Source organism: Bos taurus, chromosome X (assembly GCF_002263795.3).
Source record: "Bos taurus isolate L1 Dominette 01449 registration number 42190680 breed Hereford chromosome X, ARS-UCD2.0, whole genome shotgun sequence".
Lineage (NCBI taxonomy): Eukaryota > Metazoa > Chordata > Mammalia > Artiodactyla > Bovidae > Bos > Bos taurus.
This window is the reverse complement of record NC_037357.1, coordinates 97,452,051-97,468,802: the sequence shown is the minus strand read 5'-3', so window position 1 is coordinate 97,468,802 and position 16,752 is coordinate 97,452,051. Positions and strand designations below refer to the sequence as shown.

At 42.1% G+C, this 16,752-nt stretch overlaps 1 protein-coding gene and 1 pseudogene across 7 annotated transcripts in view; both read left to right on the top strand.

Moving 5' to 3' along the window:
* The first annotated feature begins 321 nt into the window (after nt 1-321).
* Nucleotides 322-16,752, top strand: part of ZNF674 (zinc finger protein 674) — a 34,218-nt gene continuing 17,787 nt past the window's right edge. The window contains exons 1-7 of one of the 7 annotated variants that reach the window (XM_059883378.1): nt 331-419; nt 1,372-1,480; nt 2,784-2,852; nt 3,414-3,456; nt 4,498-4,544; nt 5,278-5,404; nt 5,691-5,789. In XM_059883378.1, the coding sequence (XP_059739361.1) occupies nt 4,509-4,544; nt 5,278-5,404; nt 5,691-5,789 (262 nt within the window). In that variant the 5' untranslated portion in view covers nt 331-419; nt 1,372-1,480; nt 2,784-2,852; nt 3,414-3,456; nt 4,498-4,508. Of the gene's footprint in view, nt 420-1,371; nt 1,481-2,783; nt 3,457-4,497; nt 4,545-5,277; nt 5,405-5,690; nt 5,790-16,752 lie in introns of all 7 variants that reach the window. The other 6 variants (XM_010822057.4, XM_059883379.1, XM_059883380.1 and 3 more) reach the window with 6 other exon arrangements.
* LOC132344328 (ATP-dependent RNA helicase DDX3X-like) overlaps nt 5,703-16,752 on the top strand; it is a 90,527-nt pseudogene continuing 79,477 nt past the window's right edge.

Below are 16,752 nucleotides of genomic sequence, written 5' to 3'. Positions count from 1 at the left end.
GAGCACAGCCACAAGGAGGCCCGGCGGCGCAAGAGGACGGGGAGACCAGGCCTCGGAGGCAGTGGACCCGGCTCCACTACGACAGTCTGCGCGGAGGCCGCTTGCCTCCCGCCTCCCGAGACGCTCCCCACCCCCCACGTCCCAGCCTTTCGTACGACTCGTCGCGGAAAATGGTCGCACTCCCTCGTCTCTTCATCTAACCTCAGAGGGAGCCACGTCAGAACCAGCGTCCCTGAAAGGCGCCATGTTGCCCATTGGCTGTCTTGCCATCCCCCCAGCCCCCTCACCTCCCTCCTGCGCGTGCGCAGCACTTGGGCTCCCAGGGCAACGGAGAGCGGAAGTGTTCTGCTCACCCCGAGGGCGGTGCGAATTGGCGCTGGCTGTTTTACGCCCTCAGACCTCGGGTTCCTGTTAGTTTAGTAAGGGGAGGCGAAATTGGGGACGGGCTGGATGGGGAGGTCGGAGGGGCCGTGGGCCGTGGGTAATGAGCTCGCGCCTGGGGGGTGTTGAGTGACAGGGCTGGGGGGCGGGGAGGGGACTACGGAGTTAACGAGCGAATGATTCATTAATTGATTCCTTTAGCAACTGTTTACTTGGTGGTGGTTTAGTCGCTAAGTCCTGTCCGACTCTTGTGACCCCATGGACTGTAGCCCGCCTCAGTCTATGGGAGTTTTCAGGCAAGAATACTGGAGTGGATTGCCATTTCCTTATCCAGGGGAATCTTCCCAACCCAGGAATCGAATCCGGGTCTTTTGCATTGCAGGCAGATTATTTACCGACTGAGCTATGAGGGAAGCCCAACTGTTTACTTAGTGCGTAGTGAATACCAGACAGCACTGTTTCACGTTAGTCATCACAATAGCCCCATGAGTAGGCACGATGGTTCTCTTCATTTTACAGAGAGAAAGCAAGAACAGAAAGGCTCGGACACTTGGCCCAAGTCACACAGTAAACTAGGGGGATCCTTGTTCTTTTTTTCAGCATACTATTTATGTGTTTCTAACTAACATACCTTGAATTTATCAACTTTATTGCTTACTGTCTCTTCCCTGCTAAGAATATGGCTCCTCAAGATGGGGGAACTCTGTTCATGTAGAACAGGCATAGTAGGCACTCACCTCTGTTATTAACCGAAGAAAAGCAGCAGAGCAGGTGGTCAGCTTCATTCCAGAGCCCAGACTCTTAGGAAGTAAGGCAGTGCCTAGCTCTTTATCTAATGGTGGTGGTAACTGAGCTTACTAATGTCAATTTTTAAAACTAGAGGGAGGCACTGTGCCTTCTAGTGTCAAGGGAAACATTTGGGTTTTTCTCAACTTTGCTCCATCATAGACTTTGCTAACTGCATCTCCTATGTGGTCATTCCCTTTCCAGGGTCAGGGTTCATAACAGCCAACAGCTCACCAGCTTCAGATGCCAGCTGATCTACCATGGGCTTCCTTAGTTAGTCTACAGAAGACCCAGTCTGAGACCTCAAGAGGAGGTGAGTTTGCCTGGTTGAAGGTAGAGACATGGTCCTGAAGGGAAGGTCCTAGCAAAGGTATCTTTGTCTTTGAATCCTTGGGTCCTGCCTCCTTAGTAATAAGACAGCTCATTTGGGAATTCCCTGGTGGTCCAGTGGTTAGGACTCTATGCTTTCACTGCTGAGGGTCCAGGGTTCGATCCTTGGTAAGGGAACTAAGATCCCACAAGCCGAGCAGCCAGACCGAAAAAACAAAAAACCCTAAACCCCAAAAAGACAGCTTCTCTGAGGGGAGTTGGAAGAGAAGCACCAGACCAGACCTCAGGGCAGAGTGGGGAGATCCACAGGACAGACTCAAATGCTCTAGTTAGAGGAAAGTGGCTCACAGTATAGCAGGTTCTAGAAGAACTGAACCTGCAGTGCCCTCTGTCCCTTCCTTCAGCTGAAAGAGAGCAAGACTTCTAGCCACCATCAAGAGCTATGTCATGGTGGTCAGTTGAACCTCTATTGCAGGAGAGAGATGAAAGTTATGGATGGATGGAGGGATGCTGCCCTGTGGTAGTGCTAGCAAGGACATGATCAGGCTGGAAAGATTGACTCCCTACCTCCCAGGACTTTCTCCACTCTAAACACATTTGTGCACACAACATTTGTGCTCCCCTCTTGTGCTGTGGGCTATTTCAGTCAGTCCCATAGTAGGAACAATCCACTTGTCTATAGCAGAAATGTTGAATCTCCTCTGCCCTGACTAAATGACTAAATGTTTTTGGTTTCTGCATGTCTGTGAAATCTCAGAGTAGTCTCTAGGTAGCCATCACCTAACTATGCTACCCCATTTTCATGCTAGTAACTGGGTCTGGAAGCATGACTCATTAAGCTCCATCTTGCTGAACCCTGTGGTTCTGATACTAAGGCAGGGATTGCTAGAGTGGCAGTGGTTGACAAAAGCTCCTTGCTGAAAATTTGTTTTGAAAACTGCCAAATAAGGAAGAGCTTGGCAATCAAATGGCCATGATGGGAAATAAGGAAGTATTAGGGAGGGAACAGGGAGCTGGTGGGCTGGAAGGACCGGGGTGGGAGGGAGCAAGGTCAGTGGTTTCCAGTTCCGTGTGGACGTGACCAATGCCAGGCCCTTAACCTCCCTCCATCCCCCTACCTTTCACCCTCCACCCCTTTCCCTTCCGCCCTGCACTCAGCCCTGGTTAGTCTCCTTCCTCCAAACCGCAAGTTGTCCCTGTCTCCAGACTGCTCAGGGTGTGTCACTTCAAGGGCTCAGTGTGATAATTAGGTGATTTGTAATGATTTCTCCTTTTTATTTTACTAGTAATTAATATTGTCAAAAATGATAAAATGCAAGTAAGCAAAAAAGGAAAGGTGAAATCAACCCTCAAAGGTAAGCAGGGTCAACATTTTAATAGATGTTCTTCAGTACATGCATATAGCTTAACAAAGGAGATCCCACCCACCTGCTTTCTGGTAACCTACTTTTAAATATGTTAAGACATGAGAACAGGATTCCGTTGCATTTTTAAAGCCCATGTGGTATTTCCCATTTTGTGTGTCTTATTTTTTTTAAACTTGAGTCCCCTTTACTGGAGGTTTAGTTGCTTCCAGATTGTTGAATGGTGGAAACACCTAAAGTTAACATCTTTGCAAATAAATTATGATAAATTCCCAGGCATAGAATTCTTGAGAGAAAGGAAATATCAGGTTGTTAATGGCTTCTGAGTAGAAGTCTTTAAACACAAGTCATATATCTGTCTAGGGAGAGAAAATCAATTCCCATGAGACTGTGCAAAATCATGGGATCTTAGCCAAGGGAACAGCCTGGAGCTACCAAGCCTTCTGTTCTGATCATCCTCACTGTGGGGCAGGGGTGATTGTTATTAGGTTGGTGATGGTGGTCTCAGGGCTGTGTGCAATGACCTCAACCCTCCTGATTCTGCCTTCCTAGATCTCCATCCTTGGTCTGAGCAGGACTGATGGTCATGTCCCAGGTGAGTTCCTAATTTACCCCTACTTTGTTTCCAGTTAATTTGAGGCAGCAATTAGGAAATTATATGGTAACCTTGAAAAAATATCTGTTAGTTCCCTCAGCTCTGGCTGTTTTCTGCTCAACCTGTCATCCACCTCAGGTTTCTCCAGTCCTTCCTCTTTTCACCAAAAAGGAAAAAAAAAAGGAACAAGATAGAGAGGAAAAGACATTTTTGTCTACTTCTTACTCTTGGAACTGTGCTTCATATTTTTGCCTTCTCAAAGAAAATTGCTTAAATGCATAAACTTATCTTGCTTTTTCTATTCACTTTCAGTTCACTTTTTGCCTTTTCATTATGTTTAAAATTGTGAAAGTGTCTCATGTTCTAATATGCATAAAATAAACAGTATCCAAAAGATCCCTATTTCTTCCCCCAGTACCACATTCTTCCTCAGAGATGCCCACTGTTAGCAGTTTGTTGATAAGGTGCTGTAGATGCATTTACTTCAGTTTAATTAACTAAAAATAGAGGTACATGTTGGAGAAGGAAATGGTAACCCACTCTAGTACTTGTGCCTGGAAAATCCCATGGACGGAGGAGCCTGGTAGGCTACAGTCCATGGGGTCTCGAAGAGTCCAACAGGACTGAGCAACTTCACTTTCACTTTTCACTTTCATGCATTGGAGAAGGAAATGGCAATCCACTCCAGTGTTCTTGCCTAGAGAATCCCAGGGATGGGGGAACCTGGTGGGCTGTCATCTGTGGGGTCACACAGAGTCAGACATGACTGAAACGACTTAGCAGCAGCAGCAGAGGTACATGTAATGTGTATTTTTTCTCAAATGCCATCACACCCCCATACCCATCCTGCTTTTCCCCCTTGATTATATTATGAGTGTTGTTCCCCATCAGTACATAGAAACTGTTTCAGTTCCTTTTTCATGGTATGGATGTCTCATTTAACTATTTCTCTCTTCATGAATATTTGAGTTTTTTTGTTTTATTTTTCTATTGTAAACAGTGCCTCATGAACCACTTTATATGTATCTGTTGGCCCAATAGTACAGGTATTTATGGAGAGTACACCTGGAAGAATTTTTGAACCAAAGGTATTCACACTTTAAATTTGCTTTCCCAAATCCTGGACTGATTGTACTTTCACAAAATTTTAAATACCAGATAATTTCTGTGTTCAACTCTTCTAGGCTGTTGTTGAAAGGTTAGAAGGAATCCAGTTCATGCTATGATGCCACCTAAATTCGAGGAAGTTACTACAGAAAAGTAAAAAGCGAAAGACCATTTTTATTTAAGAATATGGATGCGGAAATTCTAAAAATGTGTTCTGAATAGAGCATTAATAAATTGAATTGAGCATTTTTTAAAAATTACTCTGTACCTATGGTAAAACATTCAAACAAACACTTTGTTCAACAAAAGGTGAAAAATAATTTTCCTTCTCACCCTGTTTCCATATCTCCTTCATATTTCATGCATGCTGCCAGAAATCGTGTGTGCATATTTATTTGTCTCGATGGAAGAATCCCCCTTTCTTTTATTTTCTTCCTTTTCACATATAGCACATTCTAGTCCTTTCTGTGGCCATTCCATTTCACTGTGTGTTTGATCAACCTTAGCTTTTCTCACCTCAGCACTCTTGACCTTTGGGTCACATAATGCTATGTTGTGGAGGGGTGCCATGTGCATTGGAGGATATTTAGCAACATATCTGGCCTCTACCCTCTGGGTAGAGGGATGCCAGTGCTCTGCCCCCCAACTCTTCCCCCCCCCCCCACCACCCCACCTTGTTGTGACAGTGGGCTAAGGAGAAGTGTGTTGTTGCAGGAAACATTGACCTTCAGGGACGTGTTTGTGGACTTCACCCAGGAGGAGTGGCAGCAGCTGGATGCTGCTCAGAAGAACCTCCACAGGGATGTCATGCTGGAGAACTACAGCCACCTGGTCTCTGTTGGTGAGGAACCCGCCACAGGGTGACTGGAACACACCCCCTCGTGTTTCCCTCTCTGGGCTGCTGCAGCTCAGGGGCATCTGGGCCCTGAATGAGGCAGGCCTCAGGCTCCCGGTCAGGAATGGTCATGCTCTCACCTTCTCTGTGGATGGTCTGCACTGAGGGCCCACTGGCTAGGCTCACAGGGCAGTCACCAAAGCCAGACCATCTCCACCCTGCAAGAATGGGCCTTGGTTCTGGGATGCTGCAGGTGTTCATAACCAAGTCCTCTGTCATTTCCCCTCAACAGGATACCTTGTGGCCCAGCCACATGGGATCTTCAGGTTGGGACAAGGAGAAGAGGAAGCCAGGATAGCAGCTGGAGAAAGCGTGATATGGAGCTGTCCAGGTAAGCCCATGCCAGGCCAGCTGGGCCAGATAAGGGGACCTTCACGGCTCAGGGAGATCTTGGCCTCAGCGGCATGCCCAGGAACTTGTCTCAAAAGCCCCAGGCTTGGAGACACAACTGAGGGCTGATGGAACAAGCTGCTGTGATAGCTACATGATGTCCCACCTGCCACCCCTCTGCAGCCCCTTATTCTTGGGGTTCAGAAAGAGGCAGCTGCTATTGTTCTCTAGATCCTGTCTCCACCTTCTAGCATCTCCAGTATAGGGAGATGTGCCTAGGTTTGTCTCTTTCCTCTTCCTCCCCCTTTCTGAAAGCTGTTAAACCTTCTCTCTTGGGTATTCACATGTTCATCAGAAGCCAAGCAGATGAAAGGATGATCTTTCCTCTTTATTTGGCATATTGTGGGCCCTTAAAGTCTGAAATGCAGTGTCTTTTACCTCAGGGAAATTATCCTGCCTGGTTTATTAATTTATTGGAGTTGGGATGGACAAAAGAGCTTTGCTTAGTGACCTTCAGCTCTACCAGGCCAGGTACCACTGTGTCCTTGTCTGTTCTCAGTTTGAGGCTAAACAGTGTCAACTTCACACAGATTTCTGTTTGCTTATTTCTCTCAGGCCATTCCAAATCTAACTTGATTCCACCTGTTGTCAGATTCCTCCTCTTATCAATACTTCCCTCCTGCTTAACTCTTTTGTCTTTTGTATTATCTCTGTCTATTAAAATAAGTAAACCTGAGAGCATATTACTTACACAGTGGTATGCTTCAGTGAGCACTGTCTGCTTTCCTGTTTGTTTGTTTGTTTTTGCTCAGGGTCCCTTATGGTGACCGAGGAAGTCTTGAGACATTGCTCTTCGTCTTTTTCTCTCCCACTCTTGGTGGTTACCCTTCACTGCACTCCATGGACCAGCAGCCTGGGCATGGCCTGGGCTCAGAGTAGAAGTGCAGATTTGGGATCCATTTCAGCTTTACTGAATCTGCATCTGCTTTTCAACAGCTGTTCAGAGATTAGTTTCATGGCTGCAGCTGTAGTCAGACAGGCCCAGCTGATTCCAGGTGACTCTCTAGATGGCTTCCCTAGAGTCCACTCCTGCCTGGCAGGTGCACCCTCTCACTCAGAGCATCCCTGAACCTTCTCCCAGGGACATTTTGACCTACAGTTTCCTCTTTATCAATCAATCCCATATCTGCTGCTCCATAGAGATTCATCAGGGTTTCTGGTCTGCAGATGGCCTGCTTTTTCCTGCTTCCAGTGTTTCCAGGAATTGAGTCTCATTCTTATTTCAATATTAATTGTGGAAGGAGGAAGCACAGACTCAAAGGCAGCTTCCATCCTTTGAAGACACATTTCCCATGTTGAGTCTGAGTGTGCAGAACAGTCTGGGATATGAAGTAATTTCAGTGCGTTTGCAGTCACACCTCCAAGGGCAGCTTCTTTTCAAGGTTTCTAATTCCTCTGATGAGCATCTCCAAAGGTCCAGGGAATACCTTCACACCTATATTTCTCTGTTCGCTTTCCCTCCTATGAAAAATAAGGATTTAGTTCAATTAACCTTGGTCTTCTGCTCTGCAGGGCTTCACAATGTTCATTAAATTTTTATTTTTCCTTTCTTTGTTGGCTATCTATGTAACTTTCAGCAACATTGCTAAGCTTCTGTTTTTGCATTCCAGTTGGTAACTTTCTTTAAACCATAGCCAAAAGCCTGTGGTTTAATTTTCTACCTGGAACACAAACCCCTAGAGGCAAGAGTCCATATCTTATTCTCATTCATCCAGGTGTGGGGCTGTAGAGGCACTAAGTAAGTATTGCTTTGATTGTTTTGGACTGGGGCAGAGGAAGGAGGTTTGTTATTCTTCCATAGCCCAGTGGTGAAGAGCTTGGACTTGGGAGCTCACAGCCTAGATTCAGATTCTAGCTTCTTCACTCACAAGCTGTCACTTTGTACACGTGACTTAGCTGCTCTTTGCCTGTTTGTAGAATGGGGCTAAAGGCTAGAACTTACAGGACGGACAGAATTTAATGCATTGATAAATGTCAAGCACCAAAAAAATGTGTGTAGAAATAAAGGAAGTTCTCAATATATGTTATCACTCTTTGTATTGTTGTTATTAGCCATATGGAATATATGTAATGGTTGTCAACCAGAGGTGTATCACCTGTGGAGGCCTACTTATGTGCATTGTCACATTCCAGATAGTTCTGATATCCATGTCTAGTTCAGATTCATTGCTTTAAATGTCTGCTGACAGAAGTTCAAAGGACTGTGAGACTTAGCAAGGCCATCACCCAGGAGCATGGGTCAGATGGGATAGTAAATAAGAGCACACAGCCTCACTACCGGATAGCTTGGTTCTCTTCCCCCATTCCTCCATTCTTCAAGCTACTTCAGGGCTTATATTTTCCTCTAGGCCCTGGATGAAATCTCTGACAGATCTCATAAATTCTCGGATTGTTCAGAGATAATAAAAATCTTCTGTCAGGATCCACATATCAAGAGTAGCCTTGCTGTCATATTTATTATTTTCAATTTGTTGAGGTTTTCACAGAAAGAACTACCTTTGTTAATTTTCTTTATTGTGTTTTCCATTTTGTTGATTTCTCCTTTTACATTTATTTCCATTTCTACTTCTTTGGGTTTACTTTGCTGTTCTGTATCAGTGTCTTTTTCCCTTCAACATTTTATTATAAAAATTTTCAGACAAAACAAGCAAAATAATTATAGTTTGAACATCCATGTAATACCATTTAGATTCTACAATGAATGTTTTGCTGTATTTGCTTTATTGCCTATCTGTGTGCTAATTCCTCTCTTCTTCCATCGGTCTCCCTTTTTTTTGTGTGTGGAATGCATTTCAAAGTGAGTTGTGGATATCAGTACACTTCACACCTAAATACTCCCACAGGCATGTCATTAACTAGAATAAAATATTTCTTAGTATTTTTTCTATCCTTAATGCTTAACAGGTATTTTCATAAAAGGAAATGCAAAACTAGCACAATATGATCGTGGGTTGTATGTGGTAGTGTTTTAATGTAATTTCCAGATGCATTTTCCATGTACTGTCATGATATATGTAACTCCAGTGTCTTCTTGAAAATGAGGTTTGGGTTATTGAGGTATAATTTATATACCATGAAGTTCACCTCTCTTAAGTGTACAGTTCTATATATATTGACAAATATATAGTCATTTAAATACCACCACAGTCAAGCTATTGGACATTTTCATTCCCCTAAAACATTGGCTTGTTCCTGTTTACAATTAAACTTCTCCCCTACTCTCACATCTGATCTTGTTTCTTCTAGTTTTGTTTTTTTCTAGAATGTTATACAAATGAATCTTATAGTATATAGCCTTATGCATCTTGCTTCTTTCATTTACCTTAATGCTTTTTAGGTTCATCTGTGTTGTGACATGTTTCAACAGTCTGTTCCTTTCTGTAGTCAAATGATACTCCATTTGCTTACCATAGACCAAGATATGTACTTTTGAATTTTTTCTTATTTTTGGTTATTATGAAAGAAGCTGGTATGAACACACTCATGTTTAGGCATTCGTGTGGACATATGTTTTCATATTTTGGGGGTAAATAGAGTGGGATTGCTTGGTCATGTGGTAAGTGTATGTTTAACTTCACAAGACATTACCAAACTGTTTTACAGTGTAACTGTACCATTTTGGATGCCTACCAGCAACATATAAGAGTTCCAGTGTTTTGCTCTCTTGACAGCACTTGGTATTATTAGTATTGTTAGTCTTTCTAGAAGCTGTGTAAGAGTAGCTCATTGTACAATTAATTTGCATTTCTCCAATAACTGATATTCAGCATCTTTTCATGTTCTTTTGTTTGCCATCTATATATCTTTGGTGAACTATTTGTTGTAATCTTTTGCCATTTTTGTTATTATTAAATTGTGAGAGTTCTTTATATATTCTGGATGCAAGCCCTCTATCACTATGTGTTTTCCAAATCTTTACTCCCATGTGTGGCTTGTTTTTATCTTAACAGTATCTTTCCCAAAAAAGACATTTTTAATTTTGATAAAGTCCAATTTATCAAATTTTTCTTCTACAGTTCATGCTGTTATACCCTGTATAATAATTCTCTAACACAAGGTAACAGAGATTTTCTCATATTTTTATTTCAGAGGATTTATAATGTTAGCTCTTATATTTATCAGGCTTTCCTGATAGCCTAGTTGGTAAAGAATCCACCTGCAATGCAGGAGACCCCGGTTCAATTCCTGGGTCAGGAAGATCTGCTGGAAAAGGGATAGGCTACCCACTCCAGTGTTCTTGGGCTTCCCTTGTGGCTCAGTTGGTAAAGAATCCGCCTGCAATGCGGGAGACCTGGGTTTGATCCCTGGGTTGGGAAGATCCCCTGGAGAAGGGAAAGGCTACCTACTCCAGTATTCTGGGCTAGAGAATTCCATGGACTGTATAGTCCATGAGGTCACAAAGAGTTGGACACGACTGAGTGACTTTCACTTTCACTTATATTTAGGCCCATGGCCAATAATGAGATGAATATTTTTACCTGGTACGAGTTAAGGGTCATTGTTTTCCTTTTTTTTGGCATATGCATATTTAATTGTTCAAGCAGCATTTTTTAGAATACTGTCTCTTCTCCATTGACTTACCTTGGTACCCTTATCAAAAACAGTTGAGCACATATGCATTGATCTGTCTGCCACAGGTATCAGGTACAGGTATCAGGTACAGTGAATCTTCCAACTTTGTTCTTTTCATAATGTTTTGGTCCTTGATATTTTCACATAAATTTAAAAATCAGCTTGCCAATTTCTGCATGAAAGCCTACAGGGATTTTGTTTGGGATTACTTTGAGTCTGTGGATCATTGAAATACTAAGAATATTGAGTCTTCTAATTCACAAACATAGTGTATCTCTCAATTTATTTAGGTCTATAAAAATTTATCTCATTATATCAGTAATATTTGGTAGTGCATAGGTCTTGCATAGGGAATACAACTGCAATTTAAATATTTCATTTTAAACACACCTATTTGCTTTTTGTCAGTATCTCCTTTGTGTTTTTTTTTAATTTAGTGGTTGCTCTAGCAATTAAGAGATACATACTTTATTAACCCTTTCACCATATATAGTTATATTTTAAGACTTCAAGTCATATGTAGAAAGTTTATAGCAATATAGGTCACTTCCCTCCCCTCTTTTATGTTATGCTATAGGTTTCAAATGTATCCACAAATGTCATACATATCTTAAAGAATTCAAAAGGAGAAAAATAGCCTGTATGTTTTTTTTTTTTTTTTTTTGCAACCCCATGGACTGTAGCCCACCAGGCTCCTCTGTCCATGGGATTTCCCAGGCAAGAATACTGGAGTGGGTTGCCATTTCCTTCTTCAGGGGATCTTCCCAACTCAGGGATTGAACCTGTGTCTTCTGCACGTCTCCTGTATTGCAGGTGGATTCTTTACTGCTGAGCTACCAGAGAAGCTCATTCTGTATATTTACCCAAATGTTTTTGTTGTGGTGGTTGTTAATTAATTTATTTTAATTGGAGGTTATAGTTACTTTACAATATTTTAGTGTTTTTTTCCATACACTCACATGAATCAGCCATGGGTGTACATGTGTCCCCCATCCTAAACTGTCTTCCCACCTCCCTCCCCATCCCATCCCTCAGGATCGTCCCAGTGGACCGGCCCTGAGTGCCCTGTCTCATGCATTGAACCTGGACTGGCGATCTATTTCACATATGGTAATAATACTTGTTTCAATGCTGTCTCTCAAATAATCCCACCCTCACCTTCTCCCACACTCCAAAGTCTGTTCTTTACATCTGTGTCTCTTTTGCTGTGTCGCATATAGGGTCATTGTTACCATCTTTCTAAATTCCATATATATGTGTTAATATACTGTATTGGTGTTTTTCTTTCTGACTTCACTCTGTATAATAGTCTCCAGTTTCATCCACCTCATTAGAACTGATTCAAATACATTCTTTTTAATAGCTGAGTAATACTCCATTGTGTATATGTACCATAGCTTTCTTATCCTTTCAGCTGCTGATGGACATCTAGGTCGTAGCTATTGTAAACAGTGCTACAGTGAACATTGGGGGACATATGTCTCTTTCAATTCTGGTTTCCTCGGTGTGTATGCCCATCAGTGGGATTTCTGGGTCATGTGGAAAATTCTGAAAGAGATGGGAATACCAGACCACCTGACCTGCCTCTTGAGAAACCTATATGCAGGTCAGGAAGCAACAGTTAGAACTGGACATGGAACAACAGACTGGTTCCAAATAGGAGAAGGAGTACGTCAAGGCTGTATATTGTCACCCTGCTTATTTAACTTCTATGCAGAGTACATCATGAGAAATGCTGGGCTGGAAGAAGCACAAGCTGGAATCAAGATTTCCGGGAAAAATATCAATAACCTCAGATATGCAGATGACACCACCCTTATGGCAGAAAGTGAAGAGGAACTAAAAAGCCTCTTGATGAAAGTGAAAGTGGAGAGGGGAAAAGTTGGCTTAAAGCTCAACATTCAGAAAACGAAGATCATGGCATCTGATCCCATCACTTCATGGGAAATAGATGGGGAAACTAAAAACAGTGTCAGACTTCATTTTTTTGGGCTCCAAAATCACTGCAGATGGTGACTGCAGCCATGAAATTAAAAGACGCTTACTCCTTGGAAGGAAAGTTATGACCAACCTAGATAGCATATTCAAAAGCAGAGACATTAGTTTGCCAACAGAGGTTCGTCTAGTCAAGGCTATGGTTTTTCCTGTGGTCATGTATGGATGTGAAAGTTGGACTGTGAAGAAAGCTGAGTGCTGAAGAATTGATGCTTTTGAACTGTGGTGTTGGAGAAGACTCTTGAGAGTCCCTTGGACTGCAAGGAGATCCAACCAGTCCATTCTAAAGGAAATCAGTCCTGGGATTTCTTTGGAAGGAATGATGCTAAAGCTGAAACTCCAGTACTTTGGCCACCTCATGCAAAGAGTTGACTCATTGGAAAAGACTCTGATGCTGGGAGGGATTGGGGGCAGGAGGAGAAGGGGACGACAGAGGATGAGATGGCTGGATGGCGTCACTGACTCAATGGACAGGAGTTTGGTTGAACTCCAGGAGTTGGTATGGACAGGGAGGCCTGGCGGTTCATGGGGTTGCAAAGAGTCGGACACGACTGAGTGACTGAACTGAACTGAACCGAACTAATGGCCATTCTATTTCCAGTTTTTTAAGGAGTATCCACACTGTTCTCCATAGTGGCTGTACTAGTTTGCATTCCCACCAATAGTGTAAGAGGGTTCCTTTTTCTCTGCACCCTCTCCAGCATTTATTGTTTGTAGACTTTTTGATAGCAGCCATTCTGACCAGGGTGAGATGGTACCTCACTGTGGTTTTGATTTGCATTTCTCTGATAATGAGTGAGCATCTTTTCATGTGTTTATTAGCCATCTGTATGTCTTCTTTGGAGAAATGTCTGTTTGGTTCTTTGGCCCATTTTTTTTATTGTTACTCAGATACTTTATCATTTCTGTTGGTCTTCCCATCCACCCTGCAGAAGATCCTGTTTCATTTCTCTTAGAATAAATCTGATGACAAAATCTCTTTGCTTCAATGTAGAATTCTGGGTTGACATTTTTTTGCCTTTAGTAATTTTAAGAAGTTCCAGTATCATCTGACCTTCATTGTTTCTGATGAGAACATCAGAGTCATTTGAATAATTGATTCATATGTAGTGTGCTTTTTTTTAACTGACTACATTCAAGATATTTTCTTTTAACTTTGCTTTCCAGATATTTGACTGTAATATTCCTGGGTGTTTCTGTGAGTTTATGTTGTTTCTGCTATGCTGAGTATCTCGAATGTGTCATTTTATGTCTTTTTCCAAATTTGGGACTTTTTTAGCCATTATTTCTTCAGACCTTTTCTTCTGCACTAGTCTCATTTCCTTGGAGGACTCCAATGATGTGAATGTTGGACCTTTTGATACTGTCCCAGGGATACCTGATGCTGTATTTCTTTTATTTTTCTCAGTCTTTTTATCTCTGTTCCTCATATTGGCAGGTTGGACCATTTCTCTCAGTTTCATTGACTCTTGCCTCTCTCGTCTCCATTCTGCTGCTTAATTCACCACAGGTGTTGGTTGTCTTTCTGCTTTCAGATACTATCTTTTCTAGTTCTAAAATTTCCATTTTTTAATAGTTTTTTTTTTATCTCAGTTGAGAACTTTTGTTTATACATTCACTTCAAGTGTGTCTGCCTCATAGAGCTGTTTCCATAGCTGCTTAAAATGTCTTTGGTATTTCCAGCATCTGGCAGCTGTTGGTTATCTTTTCTCTTGAGAATTGGTCACATTTTGCTAGTTGTTTGTTATGTTGAATGATTTTGGATTCTCTCCTAGATGGTGGTGATTGTTTTGTTGCTTTTAATCTTTATTTATCACTTAATAAACCTAGTTAGACTCATATCACTGGTTTTGTGTTGCCCTCTGTGGGTATTGATTCTAATCGATATGGTGTTCAAAGCCTTTGCTTTGTGTATGCACCATTCAGGGGTTAATTTGAGACTTGAATGATGGTTTAAGTCTTTGTGCAGTTTTCAGAACCTTTGCTGGCCTGCTTCATGGTTGTCTCCATACATTTGTCACTCAGGTGTTAGTCTCAGACTGAGCTGTGGTTGAAATATTACTTTCGTTCAGTTCTTAAAGCTTTGGTGTGAGGCTTTTGCTTGGATGAGCTCAGGACTTCTGGAGGTTTATATACCATTGGGACAGAGTCTTGTGAAAAAAGAATGAGGACTAAAAAGAAACGCCCTGGTATATGGGCTGCTTCTTCACTTGACTCACCTTCAGAGTCTGCCTGCTTTATTTTGCTTTTAACTTGTCAGAATCCTGCATAGCTGCTTTACATATTTTGTCCAGAGTTCTTAGTTGCAATGATCAGTAGGAGAGGGGCTATAGTAGACATACTTCATTGTGCCCAGAAATGGAAACCTTAGTTTCATTCATTCTTGCTTTTATCTTTATTATTTCTATCCTCCTGGTAGTTTGAATTTAATTTTCTCTTTTCCTAGTTTCATAAGGTAGAAGCTTAGATAATTCATTTGATAGCTTCCCTGTCTAATATAAGTATTGTGAATGCTATGACTGCCTCTAAGAACTGATTTAGCTGTTTCAGCCTCTCTGTATTATACCACAATATACAAGAAACATACAAGAAACTGCATGTATTTAAAATGTATAATTTGATAAGTTTTGACATGTAAACACCCAAGAATCTATCACCAGAATCAAGATAGTGAAGTCATAGAATGAGCTGGGAAGTATTCCCTTCCCTCTTTAGTTCTTTTGGAGAATTTATATGAAATTGGTATTATTTCTTCCTTAAATGTTTGATAGAATTCCCCAGTGAAGTCATTTGTGCCTGGAGTTTTCTTTATAGGAAGGCATTAAACTACAGTGTCAATTTCTTTAATAGATACTGGATTATTCAGATTATTTCTTCATGAACAAACTTTGCTAACTTGTGTCTTTAAAGGAGTTTGTCCATTTCACCTAAGTTGGCAAATTGATTGGCATAAAGTTGTGCATAGTTATTTCCTTATTATGCTTTTAATTTCTGAGGGTCTGTGGTAGTCGCATTTTAGTTTTAAAATAGTAGTCATGTGTAGAAGTGAAAACTATGAACTTCATTTAAAGGGAAATCTCTCCCCGCAGTGAAGCTTTTAGTACCAAAGGAAGCATGCTCAGCTTTTTCTTTCTTTACTCTACTCTCCCCACCCCTGGCCCCTGCCACTTGCCAAATCACCAACTGGGCCGTCTCTGGCTCCTTGGGTGAAGCAAGTGAAGAAGGAGGGAGTTAGGACAAAAATAGTTTGCCCTAAGTGATAAAGATACAATCTGATATTGACACCCTCTGCATGTGGCAGATTCTAGAGACTGATTTCTTTCTGTCCCTGGTATGTTTTGGGCTTCCCAAGTGGCACCAGTGGTAAAGAACCCACCTGCCAATGCAGGAGACATAAGAGACACAGGTTCAATACCTGGGTCGGGAAGATCCCCTGGAGGAGGAAATGGCACCCCCGTGGCAGGCCCCTCCAGTATTCTTGCCTGGAGAATCCCCATGGGCAGAGGATACTGGTGGGCTTCAGTCCATAGGATCACAAAGAGTTGGACATGACTGAGCACACACAAACTGGTATGTTTATGGTTTCTTTGGAGATGCCCCAGCTAGGGCCCTTGATTGCTGGAAAGAGGCGGTGCCTCTTTTCCAGCAAGTTATTTAATATATCTCCTTCTTGTCCTCACAAAACAGCACCATCGTAGACATCCAGTCTCTTTTTTCTAAGGTCACCTTGATGCTAGGAGAAAGCCCCCTCTCGAAAGTAACCCAACCCTGTTTCTATCCAGAGAGTCCACATCTGGCTTGTGGAATGTATGTCTGTGTGATGGGGCCTTGATCTCTTCATCATCTCCCCCGACCACCCAATGCAACCTTTTTTTCTGTGGCCACAGACTGCCACAACCTGCCTGTCACCTGTAGAATTTTCTAGCCACAAACCAGGTGCCTAGTCCCATGTGTCCCCCAGACTCTAGTGGACATATATCAAGGAGGTTGTCTCCTTGAAGTTATCCTTACTACATTAGGGCTGGGGCAAAAGTACTCCTCCTGCCCCTATTGTGTGAGAGAAAATGCCACCGCTTTCCAACAGCTCTGTCTGAAGACGGTTTCTTCCTCAGCTTCTTAAACCTTAATACTACTTAATACTACTTAATACCTACTTTTATTTTTTTTAACTCGTACTTGTAAGGTGTCTTACTGCAGAGGGACTCCAAGTGGTTTAGACCTACTCCTTTAAGTCCTGCAAAGGTCTCGACTGCAAAAGCACTTGGTAGTATTTTATTACCAGCCTTTGAAATTAGTAGGGTTTTTTTTTTTTTTTAATATTTTATTTTCTTGTAGTG